This window comes from Melanotaenia boesemani, chromosome 14, assembly GCF_017639745.1.
Source record: "Melanotaenia boesemani isolate fMelBoe1 chromosome 14, fMelBoe1.pri, whole genome shotgun sequence".
Taxonomy (NCBI): Eukaryota; Metazoa; Chordata; class Actinopteri; order Atheriniformes; family Melanotaeniidae; genus Melanotaenia; species Melanotaenia boesemani.
In genome coordinates this window covers 11,576,937-11,601,384 of record NC_055695.1, presented here as the reverse complement: position 1 = coordinate 11,601,384, position 24,448 = coordinate 11,576,937, and the positions used below count along the sequence as shown (strand labels likewise).

General features: G+C 39.1%; 3 protein-coding genes across 25 annotated transcripts in view; 1 reads left to right on the top strand and 2 right to left on the bottom strand.

Annotated features, from left to right (window-relative positions):
• kank4 (KN motif and ankyrin repeat domains 4) overlaps positions 1 to 3,569 on the bottom strand; it is a 72,145-nt gene extending 68,576 nt beyond the window's left edge. For 3 of the 4 annotated variants that reach the window (XR_006012798.1, XM_042007029.1, XM_042007031.1), the window contains exon 1: positions 3,506 to 3,569. The gene's annotated coding sequence lies outside the window, so the exon portion shown is untranslated. Of the gene's footprint in view, positions 1 to 1,120; positions 1,416 to 3,505 lie in introns of those variants that run through there. The other variant, XM_042007030.1, reaches the window with a different exon arrangement.
• A 1,074-nt stretch (positions 3,570 to 4,643) lies between these two features.
• Positions 4,644 to 13,444, top strand: usp1 (ubiquitin specific peptidase 1). Its single transcript, XM_042006956.1, has 9 exons — positions 4,644 to 4,777; positions 5,255 to 5,481; positions 6,320 to 6,461; positions 8,733 to 8,831; positions 9,013 to 9,194; positions 9,599 to 10,314; positions 10,456 to 10,614; positions 10,896 to 11,097; positions 11,231 to 13,444. The coding sequence occupies exons 2-9, from the start codon at positions 5,312 to 5,314 to the stop codon at positions 12,015 to 12,017; spliced, it is 2,457 nt and encodes an 818-aa protein (XP_041862890.1). The 5' UTR covers positions 4,644 to 4,777; positions 5,255 to 5,311; the 3' UTR covers positions 12,018 to 13,444.
• Positions 13,445 to 13,552: 108 nt separating this feature from the next.
• The window catches only part of dock7 (dedicator of cytokinesis 7), a 52,693-nt gene continuing 41,797 nt past the window's right edge, over positions 13,553 to 24,448 (bottom strand). For 13 of the 20 annotated variants that reach the window (XM_042006934.1, XM_042006937.1, XM_042006940.1 and 10 more), the window contains 13 exons: positions 23,765 to 23,923; positions 23,514 to 23,614; positions 23,178 to 23,370; positions 22,911 to 23,054; positions 22,454 to 22,585; positions 21,620 to 21,634; positions 16,497 to 16,622; positions 16,268 to 16,357; positions 15,916 to 16,152; positions 15,597 to 15,740; positions 15,421 to 15,527; positions 15,141 to 15,308; positions 13,553 to 14,356 (listed from right to left, as the gene is read on the bottom strand). In XM_042006934.1, the coding sequence (XP_041862868.1) occupies positions 14,314 to 14,356; positions 15,141 to 15,308; positions 15,421 to 15,527; positions 15,597 to 15,740; positions 15,916 to 16,152; positions 16,268 to 16,357; positions 16,497 to 16,622; positions 21,620 to 21,634; positions 22,454 to 22,585; positions 22,911 to 23,054; positions 23,178 to 23,370; positions 23,514 to 23,614; positions 23,765 to 23,923 (1,659 nt within the window). In that variant the 3' untranslated portion in view covers positions 13,553 to 14,313. Of the gene's footprint in view, positions 14,357 to 14,984; positions 15,005 to 15,140; positions 15,309 to 15,420; positions 15,528 to 15,596; positions 15,741 to 15,915; positions 16,153 to 16,267; positions 16,358 to 16,496; positions 16,632 to 21,619; positions 21,635 to 22,453; positions 22,586 to 22,910; positions 23,055 to 23,177; positions 23,371 to 23,513; positions 23,615 to 23,764; positions 23,924 to 24,448 lie in introns of all 20 variants that reach the window. The other 7 variants (XM_042006936.1, XM_042006939.1, XM_042006944.1 and 4 more) reach the window with 2 other exon arrangements.

Below are 24,448 nucleotides of genomic sequence, written 5' to 3'. Positions count from 1 at the left end.
CATCATAATATCATTACAGTTTGTGCCTCTGGCAGCCACCAGAAGGTAAGCTGGTATGATTCACCTCTGGACCTCCAATCAAACCACACTGACACATGAGCAAACATAAATACACTCATAGCAAGAGACTGTACGCTAATACGGGGCAAACACATCTCTGAGGATAGTGAGTGGCAACAAATATGTTCTTTCACACTCCACATCTTCACCAGTGGAGATTTAAGTCACTACACACAACACACAACATACACAAAGGCACAGTGTGGTACCCTGTGAACATGCTCCATGTAAAAGGAACTTTTTGCTGTTTTAATGTGTAACTGTGGTTAGCCAACCAAGCATGGCCAATAGGCAGGCAAGCAGAGCGGTGACTGACTGAGACTAACTGTGAATAGACAGAGAAAGAGGGAGAGGAAACAAAGCAACTATATGTACATGCACAGAACATGCACAGTGAGTTAATGCAGACGCCATCAAGCAGAAGTTGCATATATGATAATTCGAAACAACAAGCACCCCTCTCCTTTTTTTCTCCTCCTCACCATCCCCTGCCTAGTTACTTTGTAAAGAATGAATGCACATGTGCACACATCAGGCTCCAGCTGAAAAACATTAGTCAGGCCAGCAAGGAATTTTACTGAAACTTAGCCCTGCTAATGAAATACTTCAGAAACAGGATCATCTGATAAAGAGAGGGGCATAGAAGGCAAGAAGACAGAAAGAGATTTCCTTTGTCAGCATGTTTGCACATAAATGGTATGCATGTGCATGTCTGGCTTGTAGCGTCTGATTATCATAGAGATCCTGAAAATTCCTAGGCTCAGGGCATAAAGAAAACAATTGGTACAGAAAGTAAGGAAAGGAGAAGATAAAAGCAAGAGTATTCATGGTATGGTCAGAATTTCTCTGTTTCTTTTCCTTTTTTTCTGTGGTAGTAACTGAATAAAGACAACAAAAAGAGAACCAGATAAAAAAAAATTAGGTTGAACACATGTCAAGAAAAGACAGCACTGTGGAAAGCAAGGTAGAACAAATTAACTAGAGAAACAGCTAGAAAGAGGAATTAATAATATTAATAAAAACTTTTTAAAAATGCAGAAAATGTCTATCTTTCTCTTACCTCAGCAGCTGTGTTGTATCCTTTGGGATAAAGGAAATGTATATATTTATATAGCTATATATATATAGAGAGAGAAGAAACTTTAATTTCAGCAGTGCCACAACAGATCCCCTTTTTTCTACGTCTTTCCAGGGTGATGTAAATACATATCTTTATCTAACAGCATAACTCAAACTGTTAAGTCCTCTAAGACAGTACTAACCCTACCTACTTGGGTGAGTGTAAATATATCCTAGATGGTGATGAAGAGCAGCGAGTAAAAGGAGAGTACTACGCTAGAACGCAGACAGGCTGGGGGAAACAGGAGAGCAGGAAAAGTAGAGAGCAGACTGAGTAGGATGCAAGAGCTATTGCTTCCTAACATCGGAGTGGCTGTGCTGGATACACCCACCTCCTCACCATGCATCAAATAAGAGCCTGCTCCCAAGTACGCAGACAGAGAAAAAGAGGGAGAAATTCTGTGTGCAGCCTGAGATCTGATCTGACCTGATATATGCACATGTGAAGCTATGCATACTCATTTACTGACTTTTACTGACACACTCACACACAAAACTGTTCCCTTAGCTGAACAGAGCCTTGTGAAAAATTGTCTGCCGGGCTTGTCAGTGGAAACAAATAAAAAGGAAAGACAATCTTCATGCCTAAATCTACAGCTAATGAATTAAATGCAGTGCCCTTGGTGTGCTTTCATTAAGCTGCAGTGCTGCAAATATTAGGTGATAAACCCAGCAGCGCCCACCCTTGGCTGACGCCCCACAAGTTAGGGAACATAATTCCCTAATTAAGTTGTTTATTTTGTGTTTTCATTTGAGAATTTAAAACAAATCACACATCAATTTAAAATATTCCAAGTCTGCTTGTCAAAAAGTGTAATGCTGCATGTGAGTAAAGGAATGTGTGTGATGTTAATAAAGAGGTTTGGGAAAAGCATGGCATGATGTGTGTGTAAAAAATTTGTTGTTGAGAGGTAAAGACTTCAGGACATGCTTTTCATTCTTGGAGTGCACCATTGCCTGTCGCTCAACATGCCTTCATTTTCCCACTACTCTCCCCCTCCTGCCAGAGTGGGAGGATGCTATGGTGAGGGGGGCTGTTTTTTTTTTTTTTTTTTTTTTTTTTTTTTGTGTGTGTCTTGGGCTTTGAGTTGCCACACCACCCACCTCTACCGTGAGAGCTTCATGCCTTCTGGGACAAAGCCTGCCTTGATAAAGGCCAATGTCATTGCTCAGTGCATGGAGAAAGGTTCTCATTACCAGCACAAGCCATGGGGTTAAATTCTTGCTCTATTGGTGAAAAGACACATCTTTGAAATGCTAACATTTAGAGCAGGTGCAGCATATTCAAATTCATCAAATTCAACTTTGAATTTTAGGTTTCATCCCCTTTGAACATAGAAAAAAGTATTGCATAAATAAATAGAAGTAAGCTTCCATATAGAATGCTTTATTGTTCAAATCTGCCCAGTGATTATATTCAGTGGTTCACTATCCTGTGGCATCCAATGTAAAATGGAACAGCTTCCATGTGCTCTTAAACTTAAGACATGGGTGGCAGGCTTGCTCAAGAAAATGGTATCAGGAGGTGATGAGGAAAGTGGAACACAGTAATTCTCCTTTATAATGCATCTCCTGGTCAGGATTTAGATGGGATGTGGGAGGGCATCTCTAACACAGTCCGACCAGCTCTTCTTGTTAGATCTTGATAAATCACATCTGCAATTCAATAAGCAACTATCAAACATTATAAATGTCATTTTGGATTAATTTTGTTTTTTGTTTTTCATTCTGACTGACTTGGGGGATTCTGGAACAGTCAATTTGTGAGCATTCACTCTTTGTCATCCTGGGGCTGGAGATTGAGGAGATAACCCTTTCTGGGGCAGTAAGAGTGAGGATGACGATTGTGTAGTGAATGACGGGAGTCCCACAAGAAGTCTTGCTCTCCCTAAACTACTAATATTCACTACAGTATCATCATCCCCGCTGCCTGAGAACCTGAGTGGTTTCTGGAAGCTCGGGCACATTAGCTCAGGTTCATCGATACATCTTTGCTGCTGACCAAGCAGCCACTCTGCAGCAGCAGCACCGGCAGCAGGAGAAGCGTGCATACCGTCGTTTTGACATGCCCACACAGGCTGAATACAAAAATGCAACAACATACCTGTCGTTTAATTTTTGTTCAGCATTTGGAAGCTACGATACTCCCCGTAACGTAAAAACGCACGCCAGCAACAACACTCTGCATCCTTATTAATGTCAACACAGTGCAACTGATACTATTAAGCTAAGGGGATTCAATAGATGCTCTGGTGGCGAGCAAATCAAATAGATATAGGTCTATATATTGCCGCAGAAAAGTGGGAAAATGTAAATTGTGTCTTACCGTTAAAATCGTGGAGGCTGACTGTCAGATGAGACGGTCCAGTGAAGATGGTGATGGTCCTTCTGGACACTTGAATCTCTTTTCCCCTGGGTAATGTCGCCCCCTGCCGATGAAAAGTAGACACGGACACACGGTTGTTCCATGACAGATGTTTCTCAACTAAACTGAGAAAAAAAGAAATAAGTGATCAGCTCAGCTGTTTGAATTATGTCATTTAGCTCTTATGTTCATATTGGAGCATATGCTCTACTTCAAATCCCCACAAATAAATTAAAGTAAAAATGCTAAACAAAACGCTACAATGATGCTTTGTGAGGAGGTATAAAAGCTCCAAATGAAAATATGCTGTATTTTCCATTTGAAGCACAATTTTACAAATAAATTAACACAGCCAAAATTAAATTATTTCATTTGATTTATTCATCAACGTAACATAATTGCACCATTGTGAATCAGTGTGCCAATCCATCCATCCACACAACTTCTCAACAGCTTAGTCCAATTCAGCTGGAGTCTACCTCAGCAATTAGCAGGTGTATACCCTGGACAGGTCGCCAGTCCATCGCTAGGTATAGGCTAAAGTCAACGATAATCAATCGTTCAGGGCATAAAACTACAAATCTGTTCCACCAAATACTACATGAATCAGAGTAAACGTTCGAGGACGTAACGTTGACGTTGTTTATGTTTGTAAACAATCAAAAAAGGTTGTTTAAAAACTGTGTATTTTACTGAAAAAGCCATCCAATGCTGCAGTAATTATAATTTCCATTTCCTATTTCATTATTATTATTAACAACAACAACAACATAATAATAATAATAATAATAATAATAATAATAATAATAATAATAATAATAATAATAATAATAATAATAAACTGATACAGCGAACTAAAACACTACAAGCATGGCGTCTGATACAGGCTGTGTGGGCCTAACTGATTTAGTTGTCTTAATCCAGGCCTGACGTCTGAATTGTTAATATTTCTGATTATATCCATATCTATTTTTCTTCGCAGGTTTAATGGTTTCATGTACACATTCAATATATTTTGCGTAACAAATGTCCCTGTTATTCAGACTTTCTGGTCAGATCATTTGAAGCCGTGTACATGTTTCACAGGCATTGTAACGGTCAGCAGATCTTCCAGCAGGAAAAAGCGCCAACTTCTGCTGCACCGTCTGAAGAGTCAAACGCCAGTAGAGATGGTTAAAAGGACTGGATATTTGTAGAAATACGCCAAACGCAGAGCTGGAATGACTCATTTGGGTACGTTTTAAAAGCGTTTCGTCTCTGTATGAACCAAACAGTTCATTACCTTGAACTACAAAAAGCGTGCAGTCTGTTTACTCCTCCCACTTATTCACAGCACCACACCGCGTCGACCCAATTTTATAGTGTTGTCTAGAAAGTGTTCAACAATGTTTTAGTGTGCCCTGTTTCATTGTAGTCGATATTCTTTAAAATTAAACAAGTAACGGTTCCTTGCCAGTTGTTGAGAAGGAAGTCACCAACACAGGTGTCATTAAGTTAGCGCTAGCCAGCTAATATGTTATGTAATGCTTGGATCAGTCGGTAACTGGCTTTCGCTTTCTAAACTAGGAATTGCCTACACAAATAAAATTGTGCCAGCTTCTTCTCGGTTGCAAAACTACAGCACAAACTTAAGTGCGTAGTTACGTTCGTTCGAGTTCAGCTCTGATGGCGCCTACTGAAATTAAGTCTGTATTTTCCCTTTTCTGCCAGTGAGGTGCGCTGTTGCGTCTCAGTAGGAAAGAGTCACCCTCCAGTTACCGGGGTAAGATGCCAGGTCTTCAGGGTGAAGATGTTGTGGCAGCGCAGGGGAGTCCTGTGAAGAAGAGCAAACTTTCTCTGAAGTTCTTCCAAAAGAAAGAAACAAAAAGAGCTCTGAATTTCTCAGAACCTCAAACAGATGAGGCCAAAACCATTGAACCAGAGGAGCCTGAGGAAAGGTGGGTCTGTAAGGCCACTGTTCACTTTATTATAGATCAACAAAGCTAATGATGCTGCTTTATGACTGTACCTTGTTTTGATAATGGTCTTTCATTTTATCTTCTAAACAACAAATGTGGAGACTATACAATGCTTATGAGGCCGTGATATAGATGTTGATACCTTGATTTTTTTTAAATGCATCCTCATTAAAACAAAAAAAACAAAAGTTTTCATCCTTTTTTAAATTTGAGCATAAATGATGACTACTCTTGTCATTTTATTATCTTTTGAAGAAGTCATTGGGAAAAGGAAAACTAGAAATGGGATTATAGACCTGACAGGCTTGCTGTAATCGCCAGGGATGCATCAAAACCCATTATGTGGAAGTTCTGTAATCCTACTTTTAGACCATAAGTCCCTGAGATATTAATATTTGAAAAAATTATATTTCAAATTTTAAATAGATTATACATTGATTGGTAAGTAAGACGCAGTTGTTAGGTTGGATAAACATTATTTGTGATTGAGAAATGTATAACTACATTTTGTCTGCATTATACATCATCTTAAATTTCTTAAAGTACTGATACTCTGGTCAGAGTGTGCTTCAGTATTGTAGCTATTATTGGAAATGTATGAATGACCTCACCTTGTTAAGGTCTTGTACAATTGTACTGTAAAATGAAATGGTTTTAAGGGCATCCTTAAGGAACAAAAGCCAATTACTTTTTTTCCCCACATGAAATATTTTTCTTATGTACTTTAATTTACTATCAAACAATAAAAATAACTGCAATATTCAAGCAAGCAACTACCAGCCAATAAGTTTCTGTTTTCTTTTCTACGTCTGTGCAGCTGTGAGCAGGTGGTGTTTGGTCCTGCTCCCTGTCCAGCATCACCTGGTATTCCTCTGCCATGGGAGAAGAGAGAGAACTTGGTCCCATTTGTGGGGCTTAATAACCTGGGGAACACCTGCTATTTGAACAGTATCTTACAGGTGAGCCAATAACTTGCATAGTGAGTTTATTAAAAAAAAAACATTTGGATTAAACCTTTTTAAAAAAAAAATGTATGTTTCACAGTATCTCGGTATTTGTTTTTGTACTTGTGTACTCTGCTCGTCGCCAGTCTTTGCTTTACAAGTAGTGCTTTTAATGGTTTTAGGTGTGTTTGCACTCTGTCCTAAAGTTTAATTTATATGTACACTGTTGTTGTCATTTACATGCCTCACTCACCTTTATCATGTATTCACTTTTTATTGTGTCAAGTAAAATAATGCATCACTATTTATTATAATGAATCAGGCCTATTTTTGCAAAGAAGAGAAGCATTTGCAACATAAGAGGTCATTCCTGCAGACGACAAAATGGCTTCTCTGAATACTGAGAAGTGTTTGGGGTAGTAGTCAAAGCAGTGGCTTGTGTTAGAACAGCTTAAGGCTGGAGATAAGTGGCGGCTCCACAATGTTTGTTGTTTACCTAACTGCAACACACTGTGTGTCTAGATCAGCTAATTTTGGCTTATCAGAAGAGCCAGTGTTTGGTTGTGAAGACACAGGCAGGCGCTTGTATGATCTCCTGTGTAACATCTGTTTGCACAGAATGTCTGTAGCTGTGGTGTCATATGTCAGCTTTTGTTTGGAATAAGATGTCCTTCCTTAGAGGAAAGAACATCCAGGAAAAGAACAACACTACCTGAAGGCCCTAACTGCAGAGTAGGGTGACTTCTAATGCATTTAAGTGTTATATCACTTTATGACTCGTATGATTGTTGTTTACTGTATTGATATTGTAATCATTTAATTGTTTATAAGTTAGAGGTTCCAGACCTCTGTTACAGTGCAGCAGCATCAGAGGTGCATACACAGCCAAGTAAATGAGAGTAGTGCTCATTCTAGTTTGTTTGGCAGAGCTGAGCTGCAAAACAAAGAGAACTGGGCTTTTACTGATCCCCTGAAAAGATGGACGGAAACTATCCATGCTCAGAATTTTAAAGGGATCACAGCCCTGTGGAGGTCATGCATGTCTTAAAAACAGCAAAGTCAGTGGTAGCCTTGTGGTTACAGAGGTGGGCTTGGGTCTGGAGAACCAGGTTTCATCTGAGGTAAAACCACTGTGGGCCCCTGAGCAAGGCCCTTAACCCCTAACTGCTCCCCGGGCACCAGAATCTGGCCTGGCAACTCCCTGCTCCTAGTAACTAGGACTGGTTAAACGCAGAGAGAGAATTTCACAGATGGGATTAATATTTCTCAATTATGTGTATCAGGCCATACAGTCTGACTCCCTTACTGACTGCTGGCTTTGTCTGGGACAGTGTCTTATTTTTGACCATTCAGATCCATCATAATGGACGACTGCTGGAAATTTCACTTTATTTGATACAGTGACAGTAGAACAAAGTCAAATTAAATGATGAGAAATTGTTAGACTATTCCTGCTAGCTATTTGATTCTGGCGTCTTCTATAACATTAAATATTTCAGGTTGTAAAGTATAACTTCCTATGAAAATGTTGAACATTTTTGCCCAGTGAACCTGATACCGCCATGCTGCTGATACAAGGACAGCAGAAACACAGCAGGCAAGATCCTTCAGAAATACAAAGCTTACAAAAGTCATTCTGTATCAAAGCTGGATCATAAATAGCATTTTATGATGGAGTTATTCAGTAAATTTACGAATAAGGGACATTTATCAAGGAAGTTTTATTCAGTTCTGTGACTGCAAACTGCAGTTTTGCTAACTGGTTGCATATGTATTTTGTAACATTTGTTAGCAAGAAACCTGTTTAATTGTTTAAAGAGGCAAGTCCATCCTTTTAAACTGTGATGCTCAGAAATGCTGATTTAGAAAAAAAAGTCTTTCAAATTCCATGTTAAATAAATTTAGGCAGCTCCATTATTATTAGTTTTGGTAGATATCTTTTTAATAAATCATTTAGTATGGCTGCAAGACATTTTGGCCATTGTTTTTAAATGGTAATGGGTTAAGAAATCTCATTTCTCAGATGGTAAGATTGATAAAAAAAAAAATAAAAATAAATAAAAACCTAAGTGTTGATGTTCTTGAACAAGCTGAAAATGTCCAACTTTTTTGTCTTCTGCTCAGCCAGTTGAGCTAAACTTCATCCCCAGGAGCATCATTTCACTCCTCTGTACCTACAAAGAGAAGCAGCTTTCCCTAACGTCTCTCCCTAAAGTAGCATTGTAAAAAAGGCTTCAGATACTTCTATGTTTAAAAAATGAATCATATATTCAATTTCTTCTACAGGTTCTGTATTACTGCCCAGGGTTCAAAGAAGGCATAAAGAAGCTGTATGATATCTCCAAAAGAAAAGACAAGCTAAAGGCAGAAAACGATAAAAATGAGGTTGGTCCAAAGCGAATTGTGCAAAAAAAAGAAAAACACCACTAACTCAGATTTAAGTGAATAGTTATTTTGAGTCTGTACAATATAAGAGAAAGTGTTTATGTCTCTGGACCTTATAATCTGACATGATTCAAAGATGGATTTTGTTGTTGTTTTAACATTTATTCTCTTATTTCCTCAGGCTCAAAGTCAGCAGTCAGATTGTGTGTGTGTGTCTCTGCCAGCTCACATTGAGCTCCTCAGTAGCTTCACCAGCCTGATCACGTCAGTAGAGGAGCTGCAGTCTGGCATCCTGCTCAACCCTGAGAGCTTCACCGACGGAGAGCTGGCCACACCACCACGAAAAGTACTGAACACACTCAGGTAATGCTGCTATGATTTTTAAATAAAATTTGAGTCACAGTCGTAACTTGAATTGCATGTTCAAATACACTGCCTTTCAAAAGTTTGGGGTCACTTTGCCATGGGATTCAATAGGGGAGTGACCCCAAACTTTTGAACGGCCGTGCACTTCCTATAAACTTAAGTAAGACCAACCTTTTTTATTCTGATTTTAGAAAAATTAGTGCACAGAGAAAACAGTTAGGTGCTACCCCAAGTTACGTTAGTTCAAATGCTTATATACTCAGTAATACTCACCCTGACTCATTTGAATATAAACATATGTCCATGTTTTTATAGCTGAAGCAACTAAACTGGTACCAATAGTTGATCTTTTAAATTATTGTGTTTCTGCCAATTTATTTTTTTATTTATTTGTGTTGCAGGCAGCTAAACCCCATGTATGAAGGCTTTCTCCAGCATGATGCTCAGGAGGTTCTGCAGTGCCTCCTGGGATACATCCAGGAGGCCTGTGACACCATCAGGAAGGAGCTGGAGTTGGAATGGGAGGATAATGATGATAAAGAAGTTAAAGTGGAAAATGGCATAAATTTGGTTGTCACCTGTTCCAAGACAGAATCCAGACCTCTCACAGACGAGGATGAGCAAGTCAGCGGCAAGAGGAAGAGCGACACTGAAGTAGGAAATGCCAAGAAGAAGCCAAAGTCTGTCAAGTCGAAGAAATCTGACACGGCAGAGGAAAACATTTGTAGAAACGGACCTCTCACTCGCTCCAAGAGGAAGTCCTCCAGTGACCTCCCAGTGGAAAGCAATCAGAATAAAGATGAGGAGGAGGCAGAGAAGGAGGGGGGTAAGAAATTGCATAAAGAGGGAGGAAATGAGGGGAAAGGGGAAAATGCCACTAAGGAGACAGAAGGAAAGAGGAAGAAGAGAGCTAAGCTGAGCTGGCTGAGACCATCTGGAAAACAGCCAAGTATTTTTTCCAAGTTCTGCAGCGTGGGAAAGATCAGCTCCACATCTGTGAAGAACCAGAACAAAGCAGAGCAGGAAAAAGGTATAACAGATGGGCCAAATGAGAAAGCTGGACAAGACCTGCCACCTCAAACCACAGCTGAAGACAAGAGTGCACAGAAACATAAAGGTATGTGATGAGAAATTAAACATTTTTAAAGGTTTTTAGCAAAGAAATTTCAAAAATTACGAAATGTAGTATTTACTAGTGCCAACCAAACATTCGACTGGATCACTCAGCCATGTGTTTGTGTATTTCTGTTTGATTCAGAGGACCTGGGCCTGATGGAACAGTTGTTCCACGGCCGGTTGGTTCTGAGAACTCGATGTCTGGAGTGTGAAAGCTTCACTGAGCGGAAAGAAGACTTCCAGGACATCAGTGTCCCAGTGCTTGATGACCAACCCATCAGCCCAGACAACCTCTCTGAAGGTGAGGACATGCTACTTATTCTAAGACTGAACAAAACATATTTGTAGAAGTACCAGTGTCATTACTCAGTGAAAGCTCTGAACATGGAGCAAACTGGTTTACTCAAAGTAATAATTTCAAATGACTGCAGAGATTTGGCTCTTTGGGGCCGTCTTTATTATTAATATGGCTTCTTATAGAAAAAGAAATGACAGAAATTATCTCTTTTAATCTGAAAAGTACAACCCCAAAAATTATGTCAGAAAAATTTATGCTATTTACTTTTTTCTTCTTATTCCCAGTTTCTCCGGACCCCAAACCAGAGCTGAAGACTCTAAAATGGGCCATTGCTCAGTTTGCCTCAGTAGAGCGGATTGTTGGAGAGGACAAATACTTCTGTGAAACCTGCCATCATTACACCGAGGCTGAGAGAAGTCTGCTGTTTGACAAAACTCCTGAAGTCATCACCATCCACCTGAAGCGCTTCTCTGCCAACAGCTTAGAGTGAGTCAATGAACTTAAAACAAATCCATCCTTTTAGATGCACACAGTTCCAGTAGATGGGTCATGTTTAAATAAATGGGGACTAGAATTTTGGTGTCTGTATCATTACCTTATCCCTTTGTTTTCCTCACAGGATGGACCCGTATGCTGGCCTCTGTAAGGTGAATACTCCCTTACAGACACCTTTAACCTTGTCCCTGGAAGAGTGGTGTACAAAGCCCTCATCCACTAAAGGCCAGCAGTATCAGCTCTTTGCTGTGGTCATGCACAGTGGCGTCACCATCAGCAGTGGCCACTACACCACCTACATTCACATGTCTGATGTACAGGACGTGAGGCTCTGGCTGCGGGACAAAAAAGAAACAGAAGTGGAGAAGGAGGAGAAAGAAAGCAAAGAGGGAGTACAGAAAGATGGAGTTGAAGACTATGATGATGGAGAGGTGTCTTTCAGCCTGAATGCAAGGGGACAGAGACGTGCAAGTTTGGCTAACTCTAAATCGAGAAGCAAAAAGCGATCAGAGGGTGGCGTTGGACTGTTGGGAGGGCAGAGGAGTCTGTCCAGCTATGAGCTTCGAAACGGCAGCAAAGAGACAGAAAAAGCCGACACAGGCGGGGCAGCTAACGGATCAAAACGAAGAAAGACAATCAGTAGTTCCAGTCAAAACACTGAAGCTGGGCTTAAAGAGGAGTCAGATGCTTCAAAGGAGACACAGGTTTCTTCCTGTGGTGGGATGGAGGCCTTAAAGCAGCAGGCTTTCAACAACCTGCTGGAATATGAGGGTAAATGGCTGCTGTTTGATGACTCTGAGGTGCGTTTATTTGAGGAAGAGGATTTTCTTCGCACCTGCTCTCCTGACACATGTTCCTCATCAACACCTTACCTGCTGTTCTACAAAAGAGTGACTGAACATGGGCACTAAAATAAACACAGGCCTTTTAGCAATTAAGACAGATTTATTGCTCCTCTGCAAAAAACTAAACTTTGACCATCTTAAAAGTTATCTTGGTTGTACTTTGCAGCATGTCTCCTGTGGGACCAAGATCTTTTCAGTGTAGAGACCCATTTCATAGAAACCAGCTGTGTGGAAATGCGTGATTTTTGCTGTCTGTACTGTAATTTCTTTGACACTGGTTTTAATACTCATTGATCTAAACAAAGATTTTTTTTTCACTCAGTTTAAGTTTAGTTTATTTTTACAAAGTGGAAAAAGCATTTTAAACTAAAGTTTCATTAAGTTAAAATGCAAAAAAACTTTGACTGTTCTGGCTTTTCTAGATTTTTTTTTTCCTTATATTTTCTTATAAACAGTTCACCCACCTTTTTTCCCTCTGGAATGATCTCTGGTCTGAGTTCATGTCGTTGGACACATCATGGTTAAAATTTGTGATGATGGTGGCAGCCATATTGGACTACAGTCACACCAGCAGCAGATATTTGAATGTTTGGTATAATTAATTCAAAGCTTATAAAAGGTGGTGTTGGTACTGGAATAGTTCAGTTTACTTTGTACTCTTCAGATATCAGACTTTTCAGTGTGCCAAGTTGAAACAAAGATTTCATCAGTAAGTTATTTTAGTATAAACTGAACCTGCAACCTGGGATTTTAACTTTGATGTGAAAAGAAAACATTTAGAAAAAGCCCTGCACAGTGAGATCCAGATTCCTACCTCATATCACTTACCTCCAGTGTTTTTCCACTTTCTTCAAGAGAAATAAATTAAAAACAAAAAAAAGACTTAATATAAGAGTTTCATTGGATCTTTTCTTTGATATTTTAGCAAGCTGCTTAGACGATTCCTGTTTATGTCTTAAGGTTTAAGGCTGCCTGAACCATGGCACTGATTAGAGAAATCTATCACCCAATCGGAGGAAAATGCCACCATTATATTCCGTCGTTTGATATTTTGTTTGTGGAGCCCTCTTTCAAACACCAGCACAAAATGTCCCCATACATGCCCAGCTGAGCTGCCAACTTAAATTATTGTTAAATAGTCAGCATAATTTCCTTTCATCTGAACCTGACTAGAAATGTGTCCCTGTTAAGTCTTTTAATAAGTTTTTAATGAACGCTTGTTCTAAGACCTGTAACAGTGTAGCTTCCAGCACCTGAGTAGAAGTGTTGTTAGATCATGATTTGAGTGTTTGACCCACTTATAATTTAGCTGTTTTTATAAGTAATATTTTGTAAGCTATTATCACAGGATATGTGAAACTTCAGTATTTCATTTGAAGATTTAATATAAAATAAAAACCCTATTAGATGTGCCTGTGAAATTGTATCCCGTCCAAGCTATTCACTTTTGTGTTGGGGGGTCCACACTATCAGCAATAAAGTTTGTACTTGCACATCCTCTTCACTGATGCTGGCATTCTTTAAACTTTTTCTTGTCCTTTTGGCTTTGTTCCATCTTAATCTTTATCATAAGCAGAGCAACAGAATCGCATCACACCCTGTGAACATTAAAATATTTATTTAGTAAAATATTTAAAATAAAACAAACTACATAAAATTATACAAGGATGTTTGAAGTACCTAACTTTAAAACATTGTTGCTTCAACTAAAATTGATAAAGCATCATGATAAATACTGGTACCTTTTTTGCATGTTTTTTTTTTTCCTCCCTCGACTGAAATACATAAACTTTCAAGTTGTAAAATGCATTGCTACACCATAATAAAAAAGTGCACACATTAAATTGAATACAGTTTTTGACACATCGTACATGATTAAAAAGACACCTTGACTTTTAAAATTGTACCTTTTCTGGGACACTTGTAAAAAATTTGGCTGAAAAAAGGGATTTTTGGCACTTGAATTGTTCTCAGAGCGTTCTTCATATTCAGCGGTGTGTCAGCTTACAGCTACTTGTCTGCGTCAGGGTGAACATTAGCCTTTTCTTTCAGGTAGCATAGGGACCAACATCCCTACTGTAACAAATGACAACCACAGAAGTATTAAATGCCAAGGTGTCTATTTAATCTCAGATCCACTTGTTCACTTTGCTGATTGTGTAACAGTTTGTCTGTAAACAAATTAAGACACTGGAATGACGTACCAAGCTGTAACTCTTAGCCTTTCTTTTTACACGCTTTCCTAAACACTTAACCACCATCCAAGAGACACTCCTATTTACACTTGAGAATAAATTAATATTGCAATTTCTGTTATGTCTTTGTGTAGGACAATGTGTGTGCGAGTGCATTCTCTTCATCTTCACATATCAAGCTTGCGAAGACTCATTCTGCTGAAGGAATCTCTGCAAATGTAGAAAAAGATATTTTATTTACAATGAAAAAATTCAGCTCTTTAAAAACAGTGAAGACTATTAACTGGATTTGTTGTCTGAGGATTGTCTCATTGGATCAGTTGCCAGATCAGCCTGATGTAAAAACTGCCTCTCAAGGGTAAATTAGGTCTTTTTTTTTTTTTTTTAACCCGATTTGCATACACATATGTAAACAAATAAGAAATGAATGGTGGAAATCTCAGGTGAGTTAACGAGGGCTGGATTCCACCTTACCTGTGTCTGCTAGTTAGCCTTCTTATTGGTAAGCAGCCCTCATTGATACAGCTGTGCTTCCTCTTTGTGTTTGCAATACTGATATTAAGCAAGTTAATACTTAATATATCTTTACATGCTGCGCAGTCCTAGTTAAAGTCTAACTTACTGTAATATATATGCAATAAAACAAGATGAATTACAAAATGCATCTGTGACTGATTGGGGAAAAAAGTAATTAAAAAGAAATTACACAAATAAAAAAAAAATAAAAAATGGGGGAACATCGTTCCTAGTCTTGCTTTGTTTACACTATCCTTATTTACTTCTCTCTTCTAGAACAGCTCTGACAGAAACACAACACACAATGTAGTCTGAAAACTACCTTGTCAAGCTGTCCGTTTGCTGCATGGTTGTTACAGAAGCAAAAACAAAGACTCATTTTAAGGAACATCCACAGCAATTAATTAGCTCACCAGAGTGCACCAGAGTGTGTGTGCACTCTGGTGCACACCCACACACAAACCATGTTTTGTCTTACCTGTGCGAATTGACCTGCAGGACAGGTTTATAAAGCTGGGGGATCTTCCTGTTGATGAGGGGCTGCAGCGCCTCCTTCAGTCTGTGGTAATTCCTCTCCAGCTCCCTCTGATACTCTTTCTGATCCGGTCCAATCAGGCTCTTGTTCTTTCGAAGGGCATCTTCACACCTTTGGAAGGGACGTTGGCACAACAGTGGCATGTAAATTCTGAATAATACTTCCAGTCAGAATAATACTGAATAATACCACCCCCACCCACCCACCCCCTTTCACAGTGTACCTCTTTGTGAAATCTTTAAAGCACAGCCGCAGCTTATTGTGGTGTCTGTACAGTTTTGAGTCACTGGGGATCTCTGACAGAAACACCTGAGCTACCTCCAAAGGACCCTTAGAAAGACACACAACTTGTTTAGTTCAAGCCACAACTTCCTTCACTTCTCTTTTTTTATGTCTTACCTGGTTTACAGTGGTGCCCACTGATCCCTGAAGTACCATCTGCAACATTTTGGCATCAGCAGGGTCTTGGTGGGTGGCAAAAGCCAACTCCTGCGTCTTCTTCTGCATGTCCTCTATCGCCACCTCTATGGGTGTGGATATAATCTGGAATACAACAGTCAAAGTGCACTTTTATTTTTACAGCCACCGATGTCTTCTTCATGGATATTTGACAGAATGGTATGTTGTTTTCCACCTATGAAGTACAGACGACTGCTTGGTGGGAACAGTAACTCACCGTCACCTTTTCCTGTTAACAGCTGGTAAACTGTTCACCTACCTCTTCTTTGTGGATGATGTTGATCCGTGTCTTGATGTAAGGGAAGGCGTGCGAGGTGGTGAGGATGGTCTTGCGTTTGAACTGTTCGTGCAAGTCCCCGTGGGCCCTCCCGTCCAGGGTGAAGGGAGTGCAGTACACAAAACGACGCAAGTTGTAGTTCTTGTCAAAGTAGGTGATGCGGTCCTTCATCTCGTACGTGTCAAAGTACGGTTCCACGTACGTGATCTGGATGAATGCCTGCAGAAAAAAAAGAACATATTTAAATTAGCATGTTTTGTTTTTTGTAGTTTTTTTTTGTTTTGTTTTTGCTAATAAAATCTGCAAGGAAGCGTGTGCTTTAGTCAACACTAACCTTATTGGGGTCCAGCTTGCACTTGTCTACAGGATTGGAGTCCTTTATGACTTCTACCTGGTCCTCTCCAAATTGCTCCCCATAGAAACCCTAAAACCAAAAATGACTCAGCGTCTTTTCACTTCTTAGTAAAGGAAATTTAATGCCAACATATAAATACAACGATATTTAGAAAAAATAAATAATTAAATAATAATAAGAGAACAGAGAGGCTGCAGGTGGAGTTTACCTCTAGCCTGTGAGAGATTTCAGCCAGCTTTGTGATGGCAGGTTCTTTGTACACATACTCCTGCTCGTCTAAGTCGCCAAATTTTGAACCATAAAATCCAACTCTGAAGTATGTACCAAACATCCTCTTCCCATCCTGTGAGCAGAGCAAATTGTTAGATGTTTAATTATAAAAAAGACTTCTGGGAATCAACATTTGGCATTTCCCAATGAGACACTGGACAGAGACGCGATGCTTTATTCTCACATTATCAGCTTTTTTTCAGGATAGCTAGATGTGCATTACAGATGGACAGTTTACAGAGCCTTTGAAGTTTTCTATATTCTATACGCTTTGAAATAGATTCAGCTAATTTCTTATCACAAAACAAAAACAGATTTCTTAAGCATTTTTTAAATTTAATGATTAAAGACTGAAGGACTTACTGAGTATAGGAATTCAGACCCTTTTAGGAATGGATTTAGGAACTTTGGTCATTCTTTAAGATCAGATCAGATGACAGTCATGTATATTTTAGTGAGGAATGAGTCAATCGAAAGAATTCTAGCTGTTATTTAAAGTGACAGTTGTCTTACGTTTCTGACCAAAGCGCTTTGTCCTTTATCACTTTAAAATTGTTTTGTCTGTGGCTTGACATCACTACATCCCAACTACAGTATGTTCAGATAATACCATCAGGCACAGTTGTAGCAGCACATTTAAGGGCCGCCAACAGAAATGGAGTGCAACAAAGGAAGCAAGTTTTCCAGTCTTCTGTGGCCTTTTTAATTTAAATTTCTGTACAGCACTTGCAGTGGTGCGGTTTTTTTAAAGTGCTTTTTAAATAAAGCTGGATTGGACTTTATTAATCCAAAACTGGTGGCTTCTTTTCTGTGGAGCCTTATGAGTACACTGATGAAAAAAGTTATAGAAAATTTGATCTGAAAAGCTTTTTGTCAGTCGGGCATTGAAAAGGTCCATTCATAGAACTGTGAAACAGTGAGATTCTTCACTTAAACTAGCAATCTCCACATAATAGCCCTTCATAGAAAACATGGGACATAATTTGATTAAAAATTAGAGAAATCTCCTTGTTCTATTTAATAAGTACCCTGTGCAGGTGTAGGCAAATCTACTGAGGAATGTAAACAGCAACAAAATCAGAACAAAAGTCAGCATGTCAACAGCCTCCAGTTTGCAGTCTTGATGAGATAAACCTGAAGCAGCTGCTATAATCCACAGATTTTTCATCAAATTGTATCGCCATCAAATATGACATCTTCATAGAACAAAGTAGCAAAAAAAAAGCACCTTCTGACGCCAAGAAACAACAACAAATTATTTACTATTAACCATTTTGTTTTTTGTATTAGGAAGCATATATATTAAATATATATGAAAAAATTTATAAATAAAGCATCCTGTTAAATTAACTTAATAAAAACTACTGTGCCATGAAAAACCATTAATACCCATTGAACTTTTTCACATTTTGTGATCTTACAGTCACGAACTTGAACTGTTCAAAAAATAAAGCGAACACTTAAACAACACAATGTAACTCCAAGTCAATCACACTTCTGTGAAATCAAACTGTTCACTTAGGAAGCAACACTGGCTGACAATCAATTTCACATGCTGTTGTGCAAATGTAATAGACAACAGGTGGAAATTATTGGCAATTAGCAAGATACCCCCGATAAAGAAGTGGTTCTGCAGGTCCACAGACCACTTCACCTATGCTTTCTGGCTGATGTTTTGGTCACTTTTGAATGCTGGCGGTGCTTTCACTCTAGTGGTAGCATGAGACCTGCCCGAGCCCTGCAAAATGACCTCCAGCAGGCCACAAATGTGCATGTGTCTGCTCAAACAGTCCAAAACAGACTCCTTGAGGGTGGTATGAGGGCCCGACGTCCACAGGTGGGGGTTGTGTTTACAGCCCAACACCGTGCAGGACGTTTGGCATTTGCCAGAGAACACCAAGATTGGCAACTTCACCACTGACCCGTGTTCTTCACAGATGAAAGCAGGTTCACACTGAGCACATGTGACAGATGTGACAGAGTCAGGAGACGTCATGGAGAACGTTCTGCTGCCTGCAACGTCCTCCAGCATGACCTGGTTGGCACTGGGTCAGTAATGGTGTGGGGGGGCATTTCTTTGGGGGGCCGCACAGCCCTCCATGTGCTCGCCAGAGGTAGCCTGACTGCTATTAGGTACCGAGATGAGATCGTCAGACCCCTTGTGAGACCATATGCTGGTGCGGTTGGCCCTGGGTTCCTCCTAATGCAAGACAATGCTAGACCTCATGTGACTGGAGTGTGTCAGCAGTTCCTGCAAGACAAAGGCATTGATGCTATGGACTGGCCCGCCCGTTCCCCAGACCTGAATCCAATTGAGCACATCTGGGACATCATGTCTCACTCCATCCACCAACGCCACGTTGCACCACAGACTGTCCAGGAGTTGGCGGATGCTTTAGTCCAGGTCTGGGAGGAGATCCCTCAGGAGACCATCCGCCACCTCATCAGGAGCATGCCCAGGTGTTGTAGGGAGGTCATACAGGCACGTGGAGGCCACACACACTACTGAGCCTTATTTTGACTTGTTTTAAGGACATTACATCAAAGTTGGATCCGCCTGTAGTGTATTTTTCCACTTTAATTTTGAGTGTGACTCCAGACCTCCATGTGTTAATAAATTTGATTTCCATTTATAATTTTTGCGTGATTTTGTTGTCAGCACATTCAACTGTGTAAAGAATAAAGTGTTTAATATTTCATTCATTCAGATCTAGGATGTGTTATTTCAGTGTTATTTTTTTGAGCAGTCTATTTTGTTTTGTTTTTTTTCATGTGATAGACCCACACAAAGTAGCACATAATTGTGAAGTGGGACGAAAATGATGCATGGTTTTCAAAATTTTAAATGAATATAAATCTAAAAAGTTTAGATTTATTTTCATTTAAAATTTTGAAAACCATGCATCATTTTCGTTCCACTTCACAATTATGTGCTACTTTGTGTGGGTCTATAACATAAAATCTCAAGAAAATATATTCAAGTTTGGGACTGTAAGGTTACAAAATGTGAAAAAGTTCAAGGGGTATGAATACTTTTTCAAGGCACTGTATAATGCTATGCTAGTTCTTTGTTAAGTGTTTTATGTCCTCTAATATAGGGCTTCTAATTTGAAATAAGACACCCAGGAATAGACAGGCTATAAAGCCCTGAGTTTACAGAGCCCACAGGAGATGGAGGAGTTACAAGCTTTCAATTATGCACAAACCAGCTGTACATTAGGTTCTATGGTGAAGTGTTACAATAACCTGGACTATTTCAGATTTTGAGTACTAAAGAGATTGTGTCTAGAAGAGGGACCAGCACCAACTGTCTATTACTAAACTACAGACTAAGGGCATTTAAGCTTTTGAGAATAAACTTAAGTATTTCTGTCACTTCATTGTGTGCTAGTGTGAGAGGAGTTTGATGTGAGTGCTAGTATTAGCTATCAGGCTTGTAATTATAAGTTATGTTATCTGGGAACACTATTTTTCAAGGGGTTATTAAACACTATGCATTGCAAAAGAGGCAGACCCTGCAGGAGAGAGGGCTGCATGAGTGGGTCAATCTGCACCCTGAAAAATATGTTAGTGCAAATAGTGTAGCAAATTCAGCGTGGAAAAAGAAGCCATTTAGTCTTTGTGTGGTATTCTGACCAAAAATGGAATAATATAGATCCCTTAAATAGTCCTGTGCTTAGTGACAGAAAAACCCAAAACTTTTGTTCTGCATAGACTTTTAACCAGTAGCTCAACCAGTAGGCGTCAAGAGGTACAAAACATGTAGGTCTGTAGGTGTATGCATTAATGATAAAGGAGGTAATATAAGCTGCAATATTTCTTATACAGATTTATAAGAAAAAAAAGCATTTATTGTTCATTCAGCTAAAGATTTAAAATAATAATTTAAGCTTTATTTAAGATGCCCTGAAAACTAAGGAACTTACCAAAAGACACAATTAAGTAAAGTAGAAGGGAAGGGTCGGCAACCGGAAAAATAAAAAAGGAGAAAACAGAACAAATTTTAATCAGGACTGGGTTTCCCCAGATAATTGCAAAAGTAACACAAACTAACAGACAACAGCAAAAATATCTCCTCTGGTTTTGAAAAAAAAAAAAAGAAAAAAAAAATCCAGAACATGCAAAGGCAGATTGTGATGAAAAAAAAAGGAAGAAAAATTAAAAAGATGAAAAATGTCTACAGACTTCAACACACCATGCACTCCTAGTGCATTTCCAAAGGAAACACAGAGTTCTATCCAATTCATGCAAAAACATGAGAACTCAGAGGTTAATACTGTTTACAAAAGGACAGACTGGATGAAAAATAAACAGGGATCGATTTAGTTCAAATTATTAAACGAAAGAATAAGAATAGCAACCAAAATCAAAATGGATAAATCAAGTAACCCTTAGATTACTGTAGGCTGAAAACTCTCGAGTGGGGTGAAAAAAAAAGAAAAAAAAACCTCACTGCTTTAGACATTTGAATCCAGTTTGACCAAAAGGTTGGTACATTTTGTTTCAAAAGACTCACTAAATTGTGTGCTGTGAGAATGATCCATGGCTAAGCTTATAGGCACCCTTCATGTCTTAACAGTGCACTGAAATCGAGCCCTGTGGATGAGGATGAGATGAAATGTGACAGCAGATGGTGCCAGTCAATAAGTGTGTGTTGACTGATGCACCAGTGGACAGACAGAAGAGGATGGGTAACGTGCAGATTGTGCAGGTGATGCATTCACGTAGACTTTTGTCATTAGTGTCACACCACAGCTTCCATGCACAGCCTGTCAGCACTGTCACGTTTATAAAAAATAAAAAAAAAAGATAACAAAAGCTCCTCTTAAAAAAGGAGTGAGGAAACAGGAAAACAGATGAGGATGTTGCTGATTGTACAGCAAGTGTCTCCAGTGAGGCAGACAGTTGGCATTGCCTGCAGATGTTAATGGACCGGATGTATGGAACAAAGCAAAGAGAGCAACGGAACGCCCACAGCTGGCAAATAAATAGATGCGAGTAAATAAAAATACAAAAAGAAAAACACGAGCAGGGCCAAGCAGGAACTATTTGACCACCTACCTCCCAGCCAGTACTCTGTGTAACAAAGAGAATACAGGACATGTGAACAACAAAACATACACAACCCTCCCCACACACACAGTGTGGTACACACACAGGATGTTACAAGAAGGAAACTGAGCACTTCAAAACTAATCCAAGACACTAAGTTGTCAAGCTGGAGAACAGACATTTTAGGCTAATTATTATTATCCTCAAATAGTAAGCAGTTATGATGTAACCACTGTAACCATGCCAACAATCATTGTAAGTCACATCATTGCCAATGAAGAAAAACTAAATTGGAGCCACTTCCAACAACTCGTGTGTCCTTAATCTTATAAATCACACGCAAACAAAAGGAACCTCAGGTATCAAGCCCAAGATAGACACTACTAATAGATAGACAATACTAATAGATAGACAGTACTAACATACTGGAATTAAAATGACAAAATAACATCATGAGTCACTGTGTGCTTGGTGTCATTACTTGTGCCAAGATGATGATGAATGCAAGTTTATTTTTGCTCGTTAGACTAAGTTTTAGATTAAAGGAAGGATCTAAACGCTCAATACTACTGGACTTTTCTACATTAACATTATAGTTAATATGTTGGATAAAAAAATCAAGTCAAAACAACTTGACCAAACAACTCTTGCTAGATATAAATATAAATAAGAAAAAAAAAGTGTATAAAACCAAGAATAAAAAAATATTTCAATAGCAGAAGCCAGATAACTAAAATGAAACAAGTTTGGTCCACATTGAGACATAAATGTCTTTGTTTTTTTACTTAAATTCAGTGAGTTTGTCAGCTCACACTACTGGAGAATGGCAAGTTGTGTATTTACCTGATGAACAATTTTGCTAAAGGCTTCCTGTAGTTTACCATGAATGGTGGCTAGCTTCTTTGCATCTCTGTTGGCTTCATGGATTGGGATCAGTACCTTGTACACTTCATTGACAGCCTCATACATGCCAGCCTGGGGGAGCGGGGAGATTAACACAAACATCACTGGGGCTCAGTTTTTCATCCAAGACAAACAAAACCTCAAAATTGTGATTAACTAAATTAAAAAAATAAAACAGTACTCCCAAATATATTAATCTACTCATTTAAGTTAACATGTTAGCTACCCAGCATCCCATGGCATGCATGTATTGCCATTTTAGGTAACATTGTTCTTGAAATATGAATAAAAATCCCCTCAGGTAAAATAAGTTTATTTAATAGAGAGGAAGCTGCTTGCTAAAAGAAAATCCCTGACTTCGTATCAACAACCATTCAACCAATCCACCATCTCTCACCATGGAAAAAGAGGCAGCTGCCTGTTCCAGGAGGCCCACCAGACCAATTTCAGTGAAGTATTTCCCAGAGCAGATACCCTCCTCATCTGGTGACACCACATCGTCAGAGACTGCAGATTCCTCCAGCACATTTGAAGAGACATTCTGGAGTACACAGGCATGACAGCACATGTGCAAAACATGAAATACATGGTGGAACATTCATTATCAGACATTTATTGGGTGTAAAAGGTGAACTGACAACATTTCTACTACAAGTGTCCTTACTTGGAAGGTGACACAGCCTACAGGAAGATACTTGCGGTCCTCAAGCATGCTGAGGTATTCTGCTACTAGAGCAGCACTGTGCACCAGACACTGAGCAGCTTCAGCATGGTTGTTCCTCTCCGAGTGTTTTCCAGCCATGTTCTGGAGCCATGTCAGCCGCAGGTCTGGAGATGTCTGGTATCCCTTTGCAATTCTACAGTTAAACACAGAAGGAAAGGTGAACTCAGAACTTACCCAGGAGATCACACAGCTAACAAGATGTTCATGATTACAGTGGAGATACTTTATTGTAGGTGAGAAAAAAAGCAGCTTCTTGGTTACTTAAGTAATCTGTACCTGTACATGAGGTCTACCAACATCTCTGGATCCTCTTGATGTTCCTTCATTTTCACTGTGTCAGATAGGATCATGTGTAGATTAAACACAAGGTCTTGGACCTGGAAATAAGAGTACAGAGTTCAAGCTGAAAAGAGTTGCTGCTCAGAAAATACTCTTAAGAAAAATATAAAGCCTTGGCTGAGTGGTAACAGTTTCAAATAAAAATTGATAAAGTCAATTAATGGTCTTGCTAGCTTAAAAATTAGTACCTGGTCTGGGAACGTTGTTTCCCTTAGTTCGAGGTCCTCTTCTGCATAGGTAAGGATGGTCTTCAGAGAGCGACGGAGGAACTCCTCGTTAAAATTCTGAGAAGTTCCCACCAGTGAGGATAAAGACATGGTCACCTGCATCTTCACTCTTGCAAAGTTCTAAAAGTAAAAAACACAAGTAGGAGAAATAAAAATCATATTTTGATGAGGATGTCAACTAACATGGGACAGCTGGGAACCAAATTGAAAATACAAATGCCTTTAACAGCTTTAGAGGAATTTTGTAAGTCTGTAAAATGTTGCCTTTACTAAACAAACCACTGCATATATCCACCAGTAAGAAACTGCTGACTGCAATAAACAACTCTGCAATATGCTAAGGCTGCATGATATCAGGAAAACATGGGATAACAATGATAAAGGTTGCGATGACGATACGAACTCCAATACATAAAATATGATACCCCTTTAATGTTTTCTCACATAGAGCTCCATTTGTAAAATTCTTATATACAGACATCTGTTGAGCTTCATAGATTTTGCTATAATAACATTAGCATTGTTTTAGGTAACAATAGATTTTAGTAATTCCTCTCGTTAGTGATGCACGATATGGGATTTTTGGCCGATATACCAATATTTTACAACTCGTTTGTCCAATAACCGATACCAATACACCCACAC